General features: G+C 33.0%; 1 protein-coding gene across 1 annotated transcript; it reads right to left on the bottom strand.

The window, feature by feature from the left end:
- Window positions 1-2,880: 2,880 nt before the first annotated feature.
- Window positions 2,881-5,862, bottom strand: LOC132058805 (AT-hook motif nuclear-localized protein 23-like). The gene is made up of 3 exons (XM_059451165.1): window positions 5,424-5,862; window positions 4,450-4,770; window positions 2,881-3,648 (listed from the first exon to the last, which is right to left on the bottom strand). Exons 1-3 carry the CDS (start codon window positions 5,575-5,577, stop codon window positions 3,311-3,313), a joined length of 813 nt encoding a protein of 270 aa, XP_059307148.1. The 5' UTR covers window positions 5,578-5,862; the 3' UTR covers window positions 2,881-3,310.
- Between the last annotated feature and the right edge of the window lie 17,864 nt (window positions 5,863-23,726).

Genomic DNA, 23,726 nt, shown 5'->3' with positions numbered 1-23,726 from the left:
ATAAGATGATCCAAGGTGTTGAAAATAAACAAAACAATTAGTGAAAGTTAAATAAGGAAAAGATAAAGATCCCCTTAGATCTAGACCCAAATTTAGCCTAAATTGCTAAGGATTGCAGCATCTTCAAGTAGGGTTAGGCCAACAATTTTGACAATAATCAAAAAGGAAATAAAATAGAAAAGAAAAAGCAAAACGACCCCCCTATTTTAGGTTATATAGATCTTTTGTATTAGGAAAAGTTAAGCACGAATGTCCCTTTATTAAACTTCTAGTAAAGCCAATAAATTATTTCTATATAACAATCCTCCACAAGAACAAACTTTGTAAGTTCTCCATGCATACATTATAAGTTCTCCATGCTATCTTGCTATATCTTTTTTGAGGAAAAAAGATAGTGCTAGTAAATGTATAAATTATTTCTTAAAATAAAGCAGGTACCTTTCTATATATTTATCTGCTCTCATAAAATAACATAACTCTATGAATTTCTAAATATATGGGGATTTTAAGTTTTGTGCATCAACAGTCTAAAGTATTTGTCCATTTTCAGTTTAATTTAACTTATTATAACAAGTTATCACTTTGTTTTTTAACAAGTTATCACTTTGTTTTTTAGGTCCCCATATTAAAATTAATATGAATAGTTGCCTATTATTGTAGATCAATTTTACCTACATAGAGTCGCTGCACAAACTTAAACACTCTCTCTCTCTCTCTCTCTCTCTCTCTCTCTCTCTCTCTCTCTCTCTATATATATATATATATATATATATATATATATATATATATATATATATATATATATATGTGGCTTTAAGGAATCCTTTTTTTCCCATACAAATAGTCGTTATTCTTTACATTCACATATATAACTACTCATTAGTGGAGAATAAATTAAAGCAAGTTGAAATCGTAAAGTGCACTATTTAAGAGGAAATCTTTCTTTAATGGAAACATGGTAGACAAAATAGAACCATTCAGTTTAATAATAGTAAAAAGAACTGAGATTGCAGCATCAAGTAAGGGTGTGGTGAAGAATAATATTGGCATTTCAAAAATATAAAGTGCCCAATTTATTTCATAAAGAATGTTGTAAACTTGAAATTCCTTATCCTTGGAGAGGCTGAGTTCGAATTTTGAGTTTATTAGTTTTAAATTCTAAAAAAGTCAACTTGTTGAGTTCTGATAAACTTTTTATACATATTAAGTAATTTTTTAGCAAAAATATAAAGTGTAAACTAAAAGTACTGTGTTCTACCGAACTCATAAGCGAAATTATGGCTCCGTCCCCTGCCCCACATGAGAAGAGCATGTAAAGGCTTAATTATAGTAAACCATCTCCCAATTTTACTTCATAACACATCCATGTCATGCTGAAGCCTTACTTTTCTTTTCTTTATGGTTTTTACCCGATATTCAATATTTGTTTAATCCAGACGCTCGCCATGTAAGGCTTGTTAAAGTGAAAACACTCCTTATCAAAAGAGTTCCATTATCAAAACTCGAACCCGAGATTGGGCAGGCTCTGGAGCAAAATGTTTTCATCATGAGTATGAAATTAGAAAATCTTATTTTTCATGTGAGCAGATTTCCCATAAATTAATAAAAGCATGTTACCAGAGAGAAATTGAGAACTCAAGATCACTACTGAAAGTATTCTCCAAAGGTTTTTTTTTTTTTTTTTTTTTTTTTTTTTTTTTTTTTTTTTTTCTTCTTTTGAGATAAAATAAGCGGTAGATTTAATTGGTAGTACAAATATTTGAAAGACAAGTACTGAAAACTTGTCATGTCTCACAGATGAAAATGCCATTTTCCTAATGGTCAATAAGCTGAGAGAGAAGAAAAAAAAGCATTGTTTTCAGCAATTGACCGGTGGGATCAAATTCCCAAAAAAGTAGACTAGTAGTAGCAACATCAAGAAATTCAGCTCAAACATTAATGTAAGACATGTCATTAATAGAACCTCCACCACATGAACTTAATTTCATCAAACTAGAAGAATCCTAGTGTGGTAAAAACCCTTATTGGCATTATATTAATACATGCATTTAGTAGGCGTTTGGTCGTGAAAATAAAAAACTTTTTTATTTTTTTTGGAATTTTAGAGTTAGAGTTGTTTTTTGCCATAGTTTTTGCAAATAGATTTTTTTTTTTTTTTGTTGAAATGTACTTTTTCAACAAGATTTTGGTTGTGAAAAATAAGTTTTTCTTGTTTTTCAAATTCCAAATACATTTGGAATTTTCATGGCCAAACAATAATTTTTGAAAAAAGTGAAAAAAAAATTCCCGGAAAAAGTGAATAATTCTTATGGCCAGACGGGTCCTTAGTTTTAAGTGTTACACTGTATATAGTTACTTTCTCTGTATTAATTTATGTGATATTTTTCGCTTTTCAAGATTCAAATTATGTGAATTTTGACCAATACTTTAACATATATTTTTTCATTATGTTGACATGAGAACAATTATATTACATACGTAATTATATAATACCTTTTTTCGTATATTTTTTAAATATCTAAAATTTAATTTAAAATATTAAATTGATCTAATCCATTTTAGTTCCAAGATTAGCAATTTAACTCTTGAGAAGCAAAAGGTGTAATATAAATTGAGGTGGAGGGGGTACTATTCTTGAAAGCAATGCAAGGGGAGAAAAAAGTCTACCATCAACGATCTCCTTAGACTATTGGCAAATAGCTTTTTCTTTTATGTGTAATTACTATAGAGAAAAGAGAAAAAAACAAAAAACAAAAAACAAAAAAAAGAAGAGAAAAGAAGAGAAACGAAGAGAACCATACATCAAATAATAAGTTAAATTTAGCAGGTAGACTAGTCTTTCGAATTTTCTTCAGTGACAAAGGTGAACTAATCTGAGGATTGCATTCTCAAACCATTTCTTCTTTATAGAAAAGAGTTCCATAAAGAACATTAAGAGTAGAAGATCATCACTATTTTCAGATTCATAGAGTTACAAAACCAAGAAGAACAAAACAAGAAAACATAAAAATAAAAATTAAAAATTAAAAAAAAAAAAAAAAAAAAAAAGACCCCAGAAAAAGAAATGGAGAAAATCCAACATTCACTAGATCCATCACTATGACAAACGTGGTACATTAAAAATTTCCTGACTTTTGTATGATTCAAGAATCCCCTAATTTCTTCGTCGATTCGATCATTTCTCATACGATATCAACAACAACTCGACTTCAGCTTCTCAAAGATAATACTGTGATCGAACACCATGATGCACACACATTTACAGAAGTCATCACAACCAATTACTCTAATCTTCAAGAGTATGTAGCTATTAGACACCAAATGGTAGTTGACCATTAGGCATATTCAAAGGAAGATTAAAGAATGGAAATCCAGATGAAGGGTCAGGAAATTGGCTATTATTATTATTATTAACACCAGCACCACTATTAGGGCCATTATTGCCACTAGAGACTTGTGATACTTGTGGTTGCATTTGAAGTCCTCCTCCTTCATTATCATCCTCTAATGGCAGTCTCTCATAAGCAACATTTGTAAAAGATGAAGCTATAACAATAACTGGTCCAGAAGCAATCAATTCCCCTACTACACTTCCTCCAACAACTTGCCCTTGTCCGCCAGCCAAGAAAATCGTCAGACTCGTCGCACCTGTTGAAGACATAATTAGGTAAATAAGATTGTGTCTTAATTTCAGATGAGACGACACACCGTTAATTCATAGCACATGTTGGAACTGTAGAAGATATAATTAAGTAGCTAAAATAGTGTTTTCTCTAATAGCTTAAATTTTTATATGAAAAACCATCATATGGTTAAATCACAACAGCTGTTGAAGACATAATTAAGTAAATGAAACTGTAAATTTTACTGAACCAAGTTTCCTAATAAAAGGGATTCAAAGGAATGTTGTGGCATGTAGCATTCAACCTTGTGAGCTGGTACAACTTCCTTATGTCAAGGGTATTCAAAAACATAATAAAAAGAAAAGGTTACCCTATTGCTATAATATAATTTTTTGACCAAGGGGATTCAACTGAACCCCCTTCATTGCACTTAGCTCCTTCGCCAGCTTTCTTTTGAATAGGGAGATTCAAGAAAATATAAGAATGTTGTCACATGTAGGATTCTAACTTGAAATATAAGAATGTTGTCACATGTAGTATTCTAACTTGTAATATCATGTAACTTCCATATGTGAAGGAGATTCAAGAACATAAAGATATACTTACTTAATATTTTTTACCTTATTATGAAAGTATGACTTTTCGATGAAGGGGGATACAACTGAACCCCCTTCATCGCACTTAGCTCTGTCACAATTTACCCTACTACTACAGTATAACATTTCAATGAAGAGGATCAACTGAACCTCCTTCGTTGAACTTCCCCAGTACTGGTTTTTTCTTTAATTGTTTAAATTTTGAATGAGATGTTCACACAATCTCGTACCTGGTGGAGCTGGTGGAGGCAAGAATGAGCCAGAAAGTGAAAGAATCTCAAATCTTCCATGCAATGTTACTACAGAACCAGCTGCCGCAGGTTGTCTTATGCTAACATTTGTTACTGTCCCACTGCCACTTAATATACAGATTCCTCTTTGTCTTCTCCGAGCATAAGTTGAAACACACTCAAATACATCACATCCATTTCCAATCTCCAATATATGTGCTCTCAATGTGTTTGCACTTTCCCTAGTGATAATTACTGGTGGTTTTGGCTTGTTTTTCGACCCCGGCGGCCGTCCTCTAGGTCTCCGGCCAACGATATCACCTGTTATTGAAGACATAGTTAAGTAAATAAGCATATGCTCTCTCTAACAGTTCTAACTTTTAGATGAAATAATCTGTCAAATAATACAACATGCTACCAAAACAGGCAAAAGGTCTTGGATTCAAGTCTCGCCTCTGCACCTATCAGGTTGACCCCTGAGAGAGGGGTGTGTTGATTGAAGATATAACTAAGTAAATAAAATTGCACTCTCGTTCATCTTTTAAATTCTTTTATGAAATTGTCACATGATTCAACATAGTTTCAGACTGAAAAAAAGTCTTGTTGGATTTAAGTCTCACCACCAGGCACCACCTATATATTGTGTAAAATAAAAAAAATTATGTGTTTAGTTCATAGAGAAAAAAAAAAAAAAAAGAATCAACTGAGCACGGGTGAGAGGGCGTGTCGATCGAAGACATAATAAAGTGTGGTCTCTCTAATCGATTTAATTTTATTTGAGATGACCAGTCAAATAGTTCAATATGATATGAAAATAGATAGGAAGTCTTGGACTCAAGTCTCACTGCTCACCACCACCTATTTTCAAAATAAATTCCGAGTTTGATTCATGAAAAAAAAAATCAGTCAGCACGGTTGAGAGGGCGCGCTGATTGAAGAAATAAGTAAGTAAATAAAAGTGTGTTCTCTCTGACCTTGATTCTGGTGACCGTTATCCTCGTGGTGATGGTCATCGGAAAATTGGTTCTTGTTAGCTTCATCATCTGGCTGTCTTTGTAGATTGAAGTCAGCTGGATGGTGAAGTTGATGAACATAACGAGAAGCAGTGCTTAAATCCAAACCAGCCATGACTAAAACATCAAAAGTACAAGAAAACACAAGAGGCAAAAAAAAAACTATAAAAAACAATATCAAATGGAAATATTAAAAACTAGTACTATATGTTTGTTGTTTAATATAAGGCTTAAAAAATGGGATTATTTTCTTTTGTTTTGTGTAGATTTGAATATGAGATTTAGAAAACAAGAAGACGCTTGCTATGGAGATTTGGTTTTTGAGTGGAAAGAAAGGGAAAGGAAGAAGAAGGAGAGAGAGGGGGACAAAGACTCAAACAAACGCAGTCATTTCTTTCTCTCACCCTAAAGTTTATAAATATATAAGTATAAAAATAATAGGAGGATGGAAAATTATTTGTTTATTCAACTACTATAATATAGTAGGTTTTATTAGAAGAGAAAAATAATTGCGTTTAATTTCTATACACAGACGGGAGCGGAGACGGAGCAGATCTATAGTGTAAGCTATAGGTTCGACAATTCTTTAGTTTTGGCCTAAATCTGCCTGGTGTAGCGTAGGCGGATTTAGAATTGAGTTTATGAATTCTGAATTTCATAGAAGATAGCTTATGGGGTTCTAGTTAAATTATTAATATATATTCTGTAGATTTCATAACATAAATGTAAGAATTATGGCCAACGCTAGGGGGTTCTATCGAAGTCATAGCTAAGATTGTTGCTCCGCCTTTGATTATTAGCATTTGAAGTTGGTGTCCTAAAATATCGAACCCATAAAGTTTAAATATTGAATCCGCAACGGTTCACTAAAAGTGAGATTAGTGGCCTGCAAACAACTAATTATACTATAGGTAATAATGAAGAGGTTATCTGGGAAGGGGGTAAAGGGAAGGGAGAAGGGAGAGATATAGAGAAACAAAAAGAGATGGAAGGTGCAAATTGAGTGTATACTGTTTTTTTGTATCAAGTATAAATGTTGTTCCTGCAGAATGATCGAAGTGTTTAAGAAAAGTAGTTAAAGTTAACGGTGTTAATTTCAAGTTAGGTGTACGAATTAAAATCGCACACTTTATTTAATTAAAGATTAAATGTGCTTAGTGCATTAACACAAGGACTAAAATCATAATTAGACAATAACTCGGGGACTAAAACCGCTATTTGACCTAATTAATAAGTTAAGACACTAGTAATTTTGTTACGATATCAACTTATAATTCAAAAATTAGGTGTTAAATTAAGCTTCTTAATTACTTAGCGCGTGGAAAACAGCTGATTTATTGGTAAGAGTATGTTAGTTGAAAATTGATTCTTATAGTAACACACCTTGTAATTAAAGACCAACTATATATGTTGAAAGTACAGTAGTAATAATATTATTTGGTTTGAAAGTAATCGACGTTGACGATGAAATGTAAAAACAATAAAGACTCCTCAATGTTGACTCTGCATTTTGTCGAAAATAGTATTTCAAGTTTTGTGTAGCGGCACTACATAAATTTTTAATTACATCATTAGGTTAAATAGACATACTACAATAGAATTTTTTTGTAGCAAAAACTGATATGGGTATAACTTATAATTTAGAAAGTAGGGTATTAACAATACATGCTATAGTTTAGCCGATTAAACTGCATTGATATATAGTATAAAAACTTATTTACAATCTTAATGTATATGATACAGACTAATTAATTAACCCTTATCCTCAATTAGGTGAGAGACATGTAGATGTCTATCACAGAATTTAATTTTAGTCTTCTTTGGATCTTGAAAACTTTGTTCACTATCTTCTAGTTTGTCGTGGACATAATAAGGAATAATATCTAAAACATGATTTTTGGTATGTCCAGATTCTCCACAAAAACAAAAAACAAAAAGATTAAAATACACCCAAAATAAAATAAAAACCCAGGCACCCAAAATAAAAAGGGAGGAAATTGGTGGCTGATGACGGTAAACAGTTGAAAATCACTATAAAAGTTGCGTGAAATGAATGAGAATGTTTATTAGTATATATTATTTATATGAAGTCAAGATTTGGGAAACCAGAGCAAGTTGGATTATTAGAGGTGCGTATAAAGTCATGGTTTTCATGTTTTGCAAGTGTATTAATCTAATTAATTAACATATAATGAAGGCGCACTTTTCTTTAACTTTGCAATAAGTATTTGGAATTCAAAATTCATTGACTTAACAAATTCATGTTTTCGTCATCAGAAGTGGAGCCAGAATTTAAATTTTATGAGTTCGGGATTTTAGTCCTTTTAGGTTAGTTGGTTCTAAATAAAAAATTTATCCATATTCAATGGATTTTATAAGATAAATATAAGGTTTGGACTAAAGCTATTGAGTTTGGCTGAACCAATAAGTTATACTCTAGCTCTGTCCCTCTATGGTAGTCATGTAGACTCTTTAAGAGATATGGGTAAACTGCTTTCTACGAAAAAGTTCTTAATTCTCAAGGCCAAGCGCGAGACAGTTGGTTAAAAATGAGGGTCTCGACCATTTCATGACACTGTCGATGGTATGGACGAAACTAGAGGGAGGAAGGTGTTCATTTGAACTCATTTCGTCGGAAAATCACAATTTATATATATATAAATCAAAAAATACTTAATGTTTGTATAATAAATATTAAATTTTTCAATAAATATTTTGTTTCTGCCACTGTTAGATGGTCTTGGCATCTATTTTTTTAGCAGTTAATGAAACATTGATTGAATATTATGTGGGTAAGGTTAGATGTTGTTTGATTGATATGTGAAGTGTACAAAACTTAATCATGGCCAAGGACATCAAAGTTTTGACCAGATTTTAATTAAGGCTTACGCAGAGAAAAACGTGAAGATGAGAGAGAGTATATATGTTGTAAATAAAGTAATTGTAATATTTTAATAGTACTACTATATGCTAAAACAAATTTTATATTAGAAAAAAAAATTAGTGGATGGGGAAGAGTGGCCAAGTGGGTAGCGGCGAATGGATCCCACATTTGTCATCACCTCACCACCCTGGACGGCTTTCTTTGTAATAGGGCCATCTTGATTGACTTGCTTAATTTTTGGCATTTGTTGCCTAAGAACCCATGATTTGACCCCTAATCACCATCAAAGGTCGTGGTTAGGTGCTAAATATGTACTTCTTTATCTTTATTCAGAGATCCTTTATTCGTGCTTTGGGTAGGTAATCGTCTTTGATAGAAAACGCTTTACCCAAAATGTATACATGTTTAAAAGGTCGCCCTAGTACCGTCGCGACCCCACCCCATAGAGAGACCAGAGAGAGAGAGAGAGACTAAGAGAGAGAGAGAGAGAGAGAGATAAATCGATAGTGGGCCGATTTGGTCCCCTGGAAATCGCCCTAGGACAGCCCCCATAAAGAGAAGCGCCCTTAGGCCCCCTCGAGACCAATTCACAAGTTCACGACCAACCAAGTCTCGTTCCTTAGATCGCCTTACTTCAAAGTAAGATTTTTCGATGCGAAGTTGAATTAGTCGAGCTTCGGAAGGAGTACCAGACACAGGATGGAAAACTAAAAAGAATAATAATCTCTGTCGGAGCATGTTTACAGTCTTGTCTAAAGTTTAACTTTTTAGATTGTAATAATGTAAATTCTTGGGAAAATACATAATCCCCCCCCTCCCCAACGTATACTCGGATTAATTATGACGCATCCAATCTTTGCGGGCGACCTATTACCCTCCTGGCCTTATTTTTTATGTATTTTTGTAACCTTTTTCGACTGACATGGCACAAAAAAATTTGATGCCCAGTTGCACAGTGGAGAGTGTTGCACACTCTCCGCCACATCGGCGCCACATCACTAAACCCTCCTTCTTTCTTCTTCTTCTTCTTCTTCTTCTTCTTCTTCTTCTTCATTAAATCCTCCACTAATTTTATCTTCTTCACCACTAACCCCCTACTTTAATTCAGAGAGCAATTGTTATTTTCCAGACACAGTGCTAGTCCAAGAAATTATATGACATGCCGAAGTTATACAAATACAGAGACAAGATTGACAACAAAGAAATTAAACAAAACTTCAAAGTAAAATTAATCTACAAGATGTGCACTTTAATGCTCCCTATCAGTTCAACCAATGCATAAACCATGACATAGTACTGCCTAAAAAGCGTCAATTTCATCAAATTCACAGCAGCTTTCCCATCAGATTTTACTTGCAAACCAATTTTGACTAACAAATCACCAACATACAAAAATTTCGATTCAAAATTGGTAACCCAACAACATTTTCGACTACCCATTTCGTATTTAAGAATTCGACTACTCCATTTCAGATTCAAAAATTTCAGATTCACAATTGGTAACCCAACAACATTTTCCTCTAATTTTTCTATCATTGGAGGAAAATGAAGGATTGAATCGACAAAAATGGAGTTCCGCAAGTAAAGAAAAAGAATGAGAGTGAAGAAGAGTTGCACAAAGAAAAAGAAAGTAAAAAATTGTGAAAGAATAAATAAAAGTAACATTAGCAAAAATGAAGAAGAATAGGGGTGGCGGTGGGGTTAGGGGTGGGTGGGGAAAATGAGGGGTGGGGTGGAATGAAGAAGAAGAAGAAAGAGGAGGGTTTAGTGACGTGGCGATGATGTGGCACTGACGTGGCGCCGATGTGACGGAGAGTGTGCAACACTCTCCACTGTGCAACTGGACATCTAATTATTTTTGTGCCACGTCAGCCAAAAAAGGTTACAAAAATACAGAAAAAATAAGTCCAGGGGGGTAATAGGTCGCCCGCAAAGGTTGGGTGCAGCATAATTAATCCGAGTATACGTAGGGGGGGTATTTATGTATTTTCCCTAAATTCTTCATTTTTTTCTTATGCTTTTCGTTTTTCAATGATCAATTATAACTCTCTTTACTTCTTCACTACTCGTACAGGAAAATGGAACAAATGAAGTCTCTCTTTTCCAGAAGGATAAATCAGTTGAAGAATGAACGAAACTAGATAATTGTTCTAGAATGACTCGAACACATTCTCTCGATCTCTCGTGTTGAAATGATTTTTCTTGCCAATGACACCGAAATATCTTGCTAATGGTGGCTATGAGGCCCGAATTTATATATATAAAACATTTTTAGAATGGCCATACTTTACAATTTTTAGATCTCGGATATGTTCGCTCTTGTGTTGATTTGATTTTTCATTGGTAATCACGTTTCTTAATGATGACCATGAGACTCGGATTCAAGACATTTGCTTACTCTGATATCAAGTTAATAAATTTTGTCCCGTAACAAAGGTTTTAAATTATTATAGATGAGATACATTTTCTTAATTTATTTTTGGATTAGGAATCCAACCCCATACTTCTATGTTGAACAAACACACAACATTTGGGATATTGAGCCTAAACAGGCATCTTCGATGGTGCAAAAGATGTTTAAGGTGAAAAAATACATAGAGCGGGCTGGTTTATATGAAGATGATCTAATGAGTATGCCAAAGTTCTCTGTCAAGAAGATGTATTTGTTGATGAGAGGTGTATTTATGAAGGTGCCTTGGAGAAGAATGGTATGCAACAATTATGGTGCACCAAAATGGATCTTCATTTTGAGATTGGCAGCACATGAGAGACTTTACACAAGAGACAGGTTGGTGAAATGGGGAGTGACAAAAAATCCTGATTGTCCACTTTGCCAGAATGGTTTGGAAACTATAGCGCACCTATTCTTTCAGTGCACATACTCAAAGAACAATTTGGAGGGAACTACTAAAGTGGCAAGGGATTCAGAGATTACCCATGGAATGGACTCAGGAACTACAATGGGCAAATGAACATGCAAAGGGAAGGAACAACAAAGCAGAAGTATATAGAATGGTGATGGCTGCAAGTGTCTACCATATATGGATTGAGAGGAATAATATGATATTTCAACAGAAGACAAAGGCTCCAGCTGTACTAATCAGGCAGATCATTCAGGAAGTATTTTACAGAGGACATCTTAAGGCAAGACTAGCATATAGACTGGAACAGTTGAATTTCTATCCATAGACTAGTGCTTGTTATGTACTGATCATAGGCTAGATTTTGGTGGTAACCTGAGTAGACTTGGTAGTTAAGAGCTGTTCTACTGACTAGGGCTGTCCAGTTCAGGTTTTTTTTTCCCTGTACGTACTAAAACGTTTACTTGGTGAATAAAAACCCTTTTTATTGCCAACAAAAAAAAAACCACACACACACAACATTTGGTTTTGTACTTTAATTGCTTATATATAGCTACTACTTGCTATTCAACAAATAAATAAAGGTGCAAAGGCATTCACCTTTATTTTTTTATTTAGATTTCTATTGAATACGTACAATATGCTTTGTCTGTGGCAAGTGTAAACAAGGAATATATCTTTTTCAGTCACTGAAACATGTATATATAATGTTGATAAAAGAATTGTTTTTTTTTTTTTCGAAACATTCAAAAATTAAATATTGAGCGCTCTCTCTTTTTTCTTCTATTCTAATGGTATGTCTAAAATTAATAAATGACTAAATATTTGCATGATAGCCTTTCAAGATTTGGAGTGATAAGGTGAATAAGAATCTACAATATGTCATCTTAATTTGTCCCATATGTTTCGATAATTTGGATAAATAGCTACCCTATATATAACTATCAAATCATATTTTTATTTTACATTCATTTATTATAATTAGTGTCAGATAAATTTACCCAAAATAGTGTCCAATTATTGGGTTCCAGTATTCAACTTAGATCAACATTAAATATTGTATACTTTAATAAATTATTTTTTAAATAAAAACAAAAGTATTACGCACATTTCAGTGTTGGAGTAGTCAAGTGGACTTAATGTTTTCCTTTTTAAAAGGCTTAGGTCTAAAGTTGAATCATGAATGTGAACAAACCATATGAACATGTACATGATGAAACAAAAAAGGTGTCGGTACACTTTTTTTTCACATAATAGGGGGCAATAAAATTAAGTTTTAATTTATGTGTAACAATCAATAATATCGAAAATAAAACATCATCACAGAAAATGTTGGACGTAATTTCCTCCATTTACTACGTTATTATCTTTTTTTGTAACGTAGATAATATTATCAACAAAGACTAGCTAGCTACTACATAAGAGCCTGTTTGGATGAGCTTATAGCTTTTGACTTATAAGCCAAAAGTTATTAGTTAGGTATTTTAACTTATTAACTTTTGACTTATTTTTGTTATTTCGGCTTAAGAAACAAATGTTTAAAAATACTTTTTTATGTTACCCAAACACTTCAAAAGTGTTTAAAAGCTATTTTGGCTTAAAAGCATCTAAATAATCGTTCTAAGAAACATAATCATTATAGTTACAAATAAGAATATTGGTGCAGATGTATTCGGATGGGCATATGCTCGGTATCTTCAACTCGAATTATATATGTCTTTATACATAGATCTACATGCCCACACATACGTTATATAAGAATATACACACCACATGCGCTCACAAACGCTAAAACAGAATCCGTTGTTGCAGAGAAGACTGCATTCATTGGCTTAAAATCTTGACTCGCCTCCACATTAAATAGATCTGTAGCTTTGAATCCTGGACTTTGTTGATGTGTTTACTATTAGGACGGTGGGGTGATTTTAGATTTTGAGGCGTGTAGAACACTATTTTTAAGGTATTTATTTCCCTCACTATGAACCATTGTTGTTGGAATTGACAGTAGACCTTACATGATACAACGAAGCCTAAATATGCAAACAAAAACTCCTAAAGATTTTACTTCATAATTAACTTCTCGTAAGAACGAAGGAATTTATTGAGATCGGAGGAAAGAAATATTGATTAGAAAATTTACACATATTTATTATGACAAGGAGAGGAATTTAATTCTTTGAATAGAACATGTTTAGATAAACAACTGCATATTTCCATTGAATGACACCTTTATAGACAAACTGTGTTTGTTAAAAAATATTTTATATTGTTGGTGCATATATACTAAACTCATAATATATATATATATATATATATATATAAATTAGGGTTGCATACTTCTTCAACATAAAATGTTACCATAAAATATAGAATATGATCAACTAACAAACATGTTTTTTTATAGTGAAGGAGAGGTGTTGATTCTATACTATTCTCTCCGAATCAAGACATGAGAAGAAAGAAAAAGAAGAGAAATAAAGTCCAATGTTTATTAAGAGAGTCAATTAATATGGCATGGTTATATATATGTTACCCTTTGTTTGCTAAAAAATTGAGGTTGTCTTTGACAACTATATAATATGAGAATACAAATTGAATTTATTAATATCCTGGCCTACCTGTCTTGAATTATAGCTGCTCATGGTCTTCCATTCCTAAATACATACGCACATATAAGGGTGTCAAGTGGGCCGGGCCGGGCCACAAGGGGCCGGGTCGGGGCCGGGCCTTAAGTTAAGTGGGCCGGGCTGGGGGCCGGGCTTGAAGAGGGAAAGGGTGTCCCGACCAGCCCACCTCGGATAGGGGCTACACGTCGGGCTAACCGGGCCTGTTAGTGGGCCGGGTCGGGTTTTAGTTAGTGGGCCGGGCCAAGTTTTAGTTAGTGGGCCCGGCCGGGTTTTAGTTAGTGGGCCGAGCCGGATTTTAATTATTTAAAAAAAAAATTCTAATGCTAAAATTTATTAAGTTTGATACTTTAAAATCTAGTTGTTGTCAACTTTATTTTAACCATCAAGTTCCTTAAATTATACTTTGGCCCTATTTTCAAACTATAAATACCATTCATTCTTCTCCATATTATCTCACAATTCCCTACTCTCCTCTTTCTCTAAATTTCCTACTCATCTAAATGGGAACTAAATGGGAACAATGCACATGAGTTTTGATACTAAACCAAAGTTCTTAATTTAATTATCTCATCTGATCCTAAGTCCTAATGTCATGTGCAGATTGTCACGTCTCCATCATCGGTGGAGACATTTCAATACGCTAAAAAATATTTAATTATTATTATATATAAAATATTTGAAACTAGTAAGATTATATTAATATATTATTATATATATAACTAATAGTTTATATTATTATATACTGTATAACCTATTGAAATATTTTTGAACTTGTGTAAGCCAACAAAGAAGATAGTAACTTAAAAGGGGTATTTGATTTATTTCACGCATCAGCAATTTCAGAGGCTTGTCATTTCACTGATTTTGTCAGCCTATTATAATGTCTTGTTGCTTTTGGGCACTGATCAATGTTTGTACCTCCTTGCAGAAATTTATCTTGGAGTTGCTACTTGTGTAGGATTAGTTTTACACAATTACATTTATAGTTCTATTTTGACTGCGTACAAATTATTATTCTTGTAAATAAAATTATAAATAAAATTATAACACAAATTTGAAAAGAAATTCAAAGGCTCAGTGAGCCTTTAGTTTTATTAATCGATAATTGCAAAGTCGAATTTAAACTTTAAAGCTTACAAACTTACAACTACTTTTCTTTGATTTTGTAAACTTAAACTAGAAAAAGAAAATTCAATTTGACAACTCTTCAAATTTAAATCTACATATTTTCCACCATTTTATTCAATTCTTCCATATTAACATTAGGAGGAAGTGGCTCAAAATTTTCATAATCGACATCTCCATACATTGGAGATGTTTGTACCGATGGATCTCCAAGCGACATTATATCTTCAAGTTGCTTTGGTCTTCTCTTGATCTTGTTCTCTTCCTTGATTTCTTCGCTCCGATCTAATCCAATCTCTCGAAACATACTAGAACATTCATTGCGTTGTCGCCCAATGAGTGTCGGTTGTCTCCGAGCTGCTGCCTTCCTTGGCTAAATGCACTTTCTGATGCAACAGTTGACATTGGAACATTTAGCACATCTCTAGCCATTGTTGAAAGAACGGGAAATTGTCTTCTGTTGCTCCTCCACCAATCCAGTGCATTAACTCCATCTTCGAAAGGCTCCAATGGCTGTCTCAAAAAAAATTGAAGCTCGTCAAAGTTTGTATTACCTTGTTGAGGTGCTATTTGAGACCAAATAGATAATCTAGGAACACCCATGATAGGCACACTTTGTGCCTGTCTTTTAGAAGATGAAGTTTCGTTAGAAAGACCGCATGGGATAGAAGTCGGTGTAGCATTATCAAGTAATGTAGAATAATGGTTATATAATTGTTGTGCGTAATCATTTGCATCACACATAGCCTTAAGAAGGGATGGTTCCTCAGTAGTTTTAATTACTAAAGAAGTATATATGATACGGGTCAATTCTGACATATTAATATATTTAATACATGGATTTAATATAGCACCAACTAAGTAAATAGGAGGAATAGGAAAGAAATACTTTTTGAATTTAATTATCATTGCAGTAACAATTTCTCTGTGTAACCTTCTTTAAACTTATATTCTTTAAGCAAATAAGAGATATCGGCTAAATAAGCTAAAATGTTACAAACGGAGGATAATAAGCACCCGAAAATTCCAGAGTAGCAAAATAAATTTTTTCTAAAAAATCTACAACATCCTTAATTTTGATCCAATCAAAATCACTTAACATTAACTCGGGATATCCGGTAGCAAATTGGTTAAAAGTTGCAGTTATAGGAACTTTATATTCAACACAAGTTTTTAAGAAATCATAAGTAGAATTCCACCTAGCTAGTGTCTATTTCTTCAGGCATAAATCTTGGTCTAAGATTATTTTGCCTGCATTTATTTTTAAATTCAGCAAGTCGCTTCCTATTATTATTTCCTTGAATAAAACCAACTGCGTGTCTAATTTTCTCAATCACAGGCTCAAAGAAAGAAAGACCATCTTGAACAATTAAATTGTAAATATGACAAGCACACCGGACATGAAATATTTCAGGTAAAGGTGGAGACAACTCGTTTTAAACCGTCGATAGCGTATGTGTTGTTAGAAGCATTATCAAAGGCCATACATAAAACTTTGCTTGTAAGACCATAATATTTTGCAATGACAAGTGATGATCGATATGAATTGTGCAAGTATGTCTACGGTCTTCGTCATATTGAAAAGCTAAAATACGTTTTTGCATATTAAAATTATCATCTATCCAATGACAAGTAACTCGTTAAATAATCATTTCTATTAACAAAGACGACCAAGATCCGAGGTGAGAGAAACTCTACAAGGGAGATATGTCAATAAATAACGTAGATAAAATAGATATTGTCCATGAAGTCTAAAAATATCATATCTACAAGTAGTTCTAGGAATACCGCTAAACATAGGATTATAAATTTTTTGTATATAATGAATAAAAGCATCAGAAGAAGCAAAGGTGAAAGGCAAACAACCCACAACTATCATTTTCGCTAATTCTTCACGGTCCTTCATTTTATTATATGATCCACTTAATTTACCGGTCTTTAGGTTCCGCCTTGTTTGGGTTAATCCCCCTGGCACCACGAGCTTCGCTATCTCTTCTTTCCAATTTGGGTGATTGTTATCCAAATGTCTAGTCAATTGACCCGTCCCCTTTACTACCCCCGGTGCTATGCTTATAAGGTGTCTCACAAATTTTACATGCAACATAACCGATTATTTTCTAATCGGGCAAAATAATTCCACACTAAGCTAGTTTTTTTCCGGCGCTAGTTTTTTTTGGGGCTCCTTCGGGCGGTGAGGACGACCACGAGCATGAGTTCGAGATTGAGCAATATCATTAGCGGGACTAGTGGGTGTATTATTGTCATTATCATCATCGTCTACTTGTATCTCAACTTCATTCTCATCTTCTATACCGTACGTTTCTTGTAATTCTATATAATTCATATCATGTGCACCCACACCTATGTCGCCTATTTCACTAGGTGGTCCTTGCGGAACATGAGTATAATTTCTAGCGCTAGTACTACCCCTACCACTACCACTACCGGATTTTTTCTTACCGCTACTACTACCACCACCGGGACATAAAGCTTTACCGAGACTTTTAAGTTGATCCATTATGCAAATTAAAATAACGAAAATTAAAATTAAAATGCAAGAATTAAAGTACTAAATAAAAGTAAGAGATGGAACGAAGGTACCAAATTCTCGGAGATAACGAAATAACAACGTGATCGTAAATTGATAAATTGAATACTTGAAGCCTTCCGCTTGATCTTGTAAATTGCAAGTTTGCAAAAACAATTAAAGTAGAATACTAAAATTATAGAAATTGCTGAAAATTAAGAGGGAAAGTGAGATAAAATGAGAGGATTGTAGTAAAAAATGATGAAATGTATAAGGTATTTATAGGTGAAAAATGGGTTAAACTGTAATTTTTTAAACTTAAAGGTGAGGGGCCTTTTTTGGGCCAACGGCTGAATTGCCAAAAACAACCGTTGGCAACGGTTACTAGTGCCCACTTTATGTCTTTATTAATTTTGTGGGGCCCACCTGCCCATTAATTGAAAAAAAAAAAAAACCCAAAGGAAGAGCTAACTATTGTTGACTTTTCAACCGTTGGAAAAGGACAAAAGGTCCCTGCCCACTTTAATTCTTTGGGGCTCTGATCATTAATTTTTTATTATTTTTTATTTTTTGAAGAAGCTAATTAGTTTTCATTTTAAGAAGCAATTAAATATTAACGGATTCGACTCCTCTTCATTTTTATTGTCTCCATTTTTCCCAAGTTCTTACTTGAATAAGAGACACATTACATGAATTAAAATTAATGGTTAAGTTTTAATTAACTAAAGTAAGATTCTAACTATGGTTTGAATAATTAATAAATATTTTATATATTTGCTTCCAAAATTTTAAGAATCCCATAATTATAGCTACAGCTATTTTATTGGGATACAATGTTTTTAAAATACTTATTATTAGTAATAAATGTAATACTTATCTTTCTTTTCTTTTTTTAATTTGAAGTGGGCCGGGCCGGTGCCCCGGTGGGCCATCACCCGGGCTGATGGTGGGCAGTGGTGGGCGCGGGTGCAGCCGGGCTGTCCACTGGAGGCTGTCCCGCCCAAATTTCCCTAATAAAACCCACCTAGCCCAGCCCCTTACACCTATTAGTGGGCTTGGGGCGGGCCGGTGGTGGGCCGGGTTTACCGGGCCGGGTTCGGGCTGGCCCGGCCCACTTGACACCCTTACGCACATACTCGTGTTCTACTCTAAATTGTAATTGAAGTCATACATATACATGCTCAAGTATATTTTGCTGCCTAACACATTCCAAGACTTCAAAAGTGATAAATAATAAATGATTTTTTTATAATCATTTGGTGTCGAATACCAATTGGATCGACTAAATCAAATTTGTCGCATCGGTCCATTAAAGTAGAGGCGAATGTAGCCCTTAAGTTACCGTTCATCCGAACTCAATAATATTGCCTCAAAAGAACTTTAATTAAGTGATTAGAAGCTTATTGGATTGTCAGCGGCGGCTCAACCGTATCGGGGGGTCTAAAGTCAAATTGTAACGAGGGGTCTTAACTTGAATATATATATATATATATATATATATATATATATTTCTAGTTTTTTGAGACCCCAAACTTACTAATATTTTTTTATAATCAATATCTTCTAATAATTCTTTTTCAATTGACAATATAACCAATCAGTTCAATCTTTCTTGAGACATTGTTAATCTTAGGTAAGACTATCAATTTCAATTTTAAAAAACTTCTTTCGATCGAGGCAACTGTAACAGGAGCTGTCAATATTATTCTATAAGCAATATATAGCTTTAAGCCTATGGAGAAAGAAGATTGAAGAGTTGAGTTAGAGATTGAAGAATAAAAAATCAAAGGGAACTTCTTTGTTTGATAAGTGATGAGTATTGAGGAAAAGTTAGAAAAAAGTTAAAAAGGTAAATATAAAGTAGAATAATTTATGAGAGAATAGATGTATGAGCTATATTCTTGGCATGAAATCAAGTGATCCATAAAAAGTTGCTTTTATGGAGTGATACTTTTCATTTTTCCTCACATCAAACTCTTCTTATTCTGTCCCAATCCCAAACGGTCACACCTCTCTTCCCTTTTTTATGCTACAATTTTTTTCTAAACTACTAAATATTAAAAAAATAAAAAATAGTAATACATACATATATATGTATATATATATATATATATATATATATATATATATATATATATATATATATATATATATGGGGCCCCATGACTGAGGGGTCTTAGGCAATTGCAACTTGCCTAATGGACAAGCCGGCACTGCGGATTGCACCTTTATATAGACCCTGTCCTTCTAGGAAGCACTTGCACTCCAAAATCATATTATTTATTTTCTATGTTCAATTTTTATATTGGGTTCTTACTAAATTCGAATTCACGTTCGGATTGAAAATCCTACATTGAAGTGTAAAGCACTCTCTAACAAAGGTAACTCCATATGTGTGGGACTCGAAAGACGAACCCTTTGATTAAAGACGAAAGAGTACTTACTACTCAATAACAACACTTGTTGACAAATCATATATACATAATATATTCATGATTCCATGAGAAAAACATCTCAATCAAACTCTAGCCACTATTTTATCATAGAAAATATACGACTTTAAAGTAGGAAAGGGACTTCGAATTAGGTACTTGGCTTGATGGCTAATTAGAAAGTTACATAGAATAGAATTTGGTAAAGATATTTTACACATTATAAAATTGTTTCTCGTATGATTATAAAAAAAAAAAAAAAAAAAAATATATATATATATTATCTAGTTATTCTTATCAAGTAGATGGTACATATCGAGTAAATTTTTGTGTAACATACTAATTACAAAGAGAAATTGGATAAACGAATGAATGAGTGAATAAATATATAAATACTATTCCAAATATACCCCATGCATAAACAGAAATAGAAGATTGATAGTACTATATAAAAAGACCAAGATAATCTTAAAATACGTTAGGATTATTCTTAGTCTTTCCTTGTACAATATGGATTATCGATATTCTATGTAATTCAAAGTGGCTGTATTAATTAAAGTATGACTGCCAGTTATGAAGTGGAGGTTCTTAAATTACAAGAGAAGTGATCTCCATATTATAAACGCAGAATTAAAGCCAATGATGATAAGCATAAAGGCAAAAAGCAAATGAACGTTGAAGGACAGACTGATGAATTAATTATTTATATTTAGTTAGTGAATTTCTTAATACGTACGTAGATCTGAGTCAATGTTATTGTGTTCGGATAAACTATACCTTACCCTCTACAATCCACCACTCGATGTTTGTTTGTTTGTTTGTTTTTTTTTTTTTTTTTTTTTTTTTCACACTCTTAACAATTTTCATTTTATGTAGAACTAGTTTAATTATTTCGTCCCAAAATTAAAGAATGACACTTTTATATATAAAACAGCAATTTAACTTTGAAGTTTTTGTTTTATCCATAAAGACATGCCTTTTTAGTCACGTAAATCTTATGATATATTTAACGACAAGAGAAAAGAAAAACAATTGGAGATTTGATTACAATTGTTTGAGAGTCACAAGAAGCATACTCAATATCGCACTGACCAATTACAAGGGAATCTAGATTAAATTAAAAAAAAAAAAAAAGGATTTGTCATAAGTAATACAGAGAAGAAGGGACTTCACTTTACTTTCTTACTTTACTTTCTTTCTTGTTTTATATTATCACTTTATTAGCATCCTCATTTGTAATATCATCACATAGGTGAACATTGTGATGATCATAGAATATTTGGTTCTATCAAGTTCTAATTTCTTACATACTTGCTAGTAGTAGAAGAGGTGTTTGACGATCCCGGAACCAAAATGCCCCCAAAAAAATCACTTTGAACTAAAACCCTAACAACAAAAAAAAAATGTTACAAAACTACCTTTAGCGCGACAATTTATCGCGTTAAAGCGATTCACGAGAGACGGAGGCTTAGTTAATCCGCTTTAGCGCAAGATTTTTCTTGCGTTATAAGTCCGTTAAAAAAATCTATAACGCGGTAAAATCTTGCGTTATAGAAACAAAGATAAAAAAAAATAAAAAATTGGCCAACTTTATTTTTTGAAACACTTAGTGTTTTTTTCCATACTTTGACCAGTGATTAGTCGTGTGTCAAGACTCCGAAACGTCAATATTTTATATAGAACCTGACATTTTTTTCTGCGTACAATAATGTAGGCTCAATACATCAAGGATACGTAAACGTTCGGATCGTCATTTTAGGGTTGAAAAGGTGCCCGAAGTAAGTTTTATTTGTAAACTTTAGGTTTAAGTGTTCTATATACATAGACGTCCATTTTTGTTTGAAGACTTGTTGTCATTAGCTTAAAGTTTTTTATTTTTAGGGTTTAGATTTATTGAAAATAAAGCCGTTGCCAAAAGGTTTTTAACTGCTTTAGCGCAGTATTTTACTGCGCTAAAGAATTTTTTTGTTTTTTTTTGTTTGTATAGCGCAAGAAATAGCAAGCACTTAAAAAAAAAATTGGCAACTTTTTTTTTTTTGCAACACTTAGTGTGTTTTTTCATACTTTGACCAACGATTAGTCGTGTGTCAAGACTCCGAAACGTCAATATTTTATATAGAACCTGATATTTTTTTCTGCGTACAATAATGTAGGCTCAATACATCAAGGATACGTATACGTTCGGATCGTCATTTTAGGGGTTGAAAAGGTGCCCGAAGTAAATTTTGTTTGAAAAAACTTAGTGTTTGACTGTAAGGTTATTTTAGTTAACTTTATATGTCGAGAAAATTAGTCAGCTTTATTTTTAAAAATTGAAACCGCAGAAGTGAAATTGACATTCACAGCTACATTACCCCGGGATTTTTACGTTGAAATCTATTGCGTATCATCATCTTATAAGTAAATAAAACTGAAAATTTCACGCCAATTTGGGGGAAAATTGAAATTGAATGGGATAAAAGGTGTTTTTTTAAAAATCGGCTCGGCCAAACCGCCTCACGATCTCGAAAAAATACGCAAGTTAAAAAAAAACGCATAAAACGGACGTCCGAGCGCAAAGTTATGACCATCTAAAGTTTGACCACTTTACAACTAGTTTTTCTCCCTATATTTTTTAGAATTATATTTATATTCAAAATAAAGTTATGTCTTGATTAAAAAATAACACGCTTAAATCAAAACCTTAAAAAATAAAGCACTTAAACCTTAAACAAAACTTACTTCGGGTACCTTTTCAACCCCTAAAACGACGATCCGAATGTTTACGTATCCTTGATATATTGAGCCTACATTATAGTACACCAAAAAAAAAAATCAGGTTCTATACAAAATATTGACGTTTCGGAGTCTTGACACACGACTAATCATTGGTCAAAGTATGGAAAAAACACTAAGCGCTGCAAAGAAAAGATTTATTAAAATAAGATGTTGCGATCTTTTTATGGAAAAAAACACTAAGTTCCTTAAGTGTGTTATTTTTTAATGCGTAACTTTCTTTCGAATATGTTGTAAAAAAAAAAATCCCGTAAATCGGACGTCCGAGCAAAAAAAAACCCGCGTATATTCGAAATAAAATTACGCTTTAAAAAATAACACACTTATATCTAAACCCTAAAAATAAAAAACTTTAAGCTAATGACAACAAGTCTTCAAACAAAAATGGACGTCTATGTATATGGAACACTTAAACCTAAAGTTTACAAACAAAACTTACTTCGGGCACCTTTTGAACCCCTAAAATGACGATCCGAACATATACGTATCTTGATGTATTTAGCCTACATTATTGTACACGTAAAAAAAATATCAGGTTATATATAAAATATTGACATTTCGGAGTCTTGACACACGACTAATCATTGGTCAACGGATGAAAAAAAACACTAAGTGTTTCAAAAAATAAAGTTGGCCAATTTTTTTTTTTTTTTTAACAGCTTCTATAACGCAGTAAAATACTGCGCTAAAGCAGTTAACGGCTCCGTCTCCGTGAACTGCTTTACTGCGCTAAAGGTAGTTTTGTAACATTTTTTTTGTTGGGGTATTTTGGTTCAAAGTGATTTTTTTGGGGGCATTTTGGTTCCGGACTCGGTGTTTGACCTCATTAAGATTTTAGAAAAGGCTAGCCCCCCTAATTGTACTTAGTCTTTTTGAGATTCTTTTATTATTCATTAAAAAAAAAAAGTAGATACCAGCATCAAGTGAGTGCTGTTGAGAAAGGATAAAAAAACAACTGGATTCATGTCTGATGCAATTCGAACCCTTAATATTTCTAGCATAATAAATTATTGCCTCTTAGGTCGCCTGACGG

The sequence above is a fragment of the Lycium ferocissimum genome, chromosome 1 (assembly GCF_029784015.1).
Source record: "Lycium ferocissimum isolate CSIRO_LF1 chromosome 1, AGI_CSIRO_Lferr_CH_V1, whole genome shotgun sequence".
In the NCBI taxonomy this organism is placed as follows: Eukaryota; Viridiplantae; Streptophyta; class Magnoliopsida; order Solanales; family Solanaceae; genus Lycium; species Lycium ferocissimum.
Note: the sequence above shows the minus strand (reverse complement) of the source record. Positions and strands in the feature narration are given on the sequence as shown.

Excerpts from the sequence above, each read along its gene's own strand:
- LOC132058805 (XM_059451165.1), bottom strand. The coding sequence starts at position 5,577 with ATGGCTGGTTTGGATTTAAGCACTGCTTCTCGTTATGTTCATCAACTT. Across the intron at positions 4,771-5,423 it reads TAACGGTCACCAGAATCAAG|GTGATATCGTTGGCCGGAGA; the intron begins GTCAGAGAGAAC and ends CTTCAATAACAG. Across the intron at positions 3,649-4,449 it reads GCCTCCACCAGCTCCACCAG|GTGCGACGAGTCTGACGATT; the intron begins GTACGAGATTGT and ends TGTCTTCAACAG.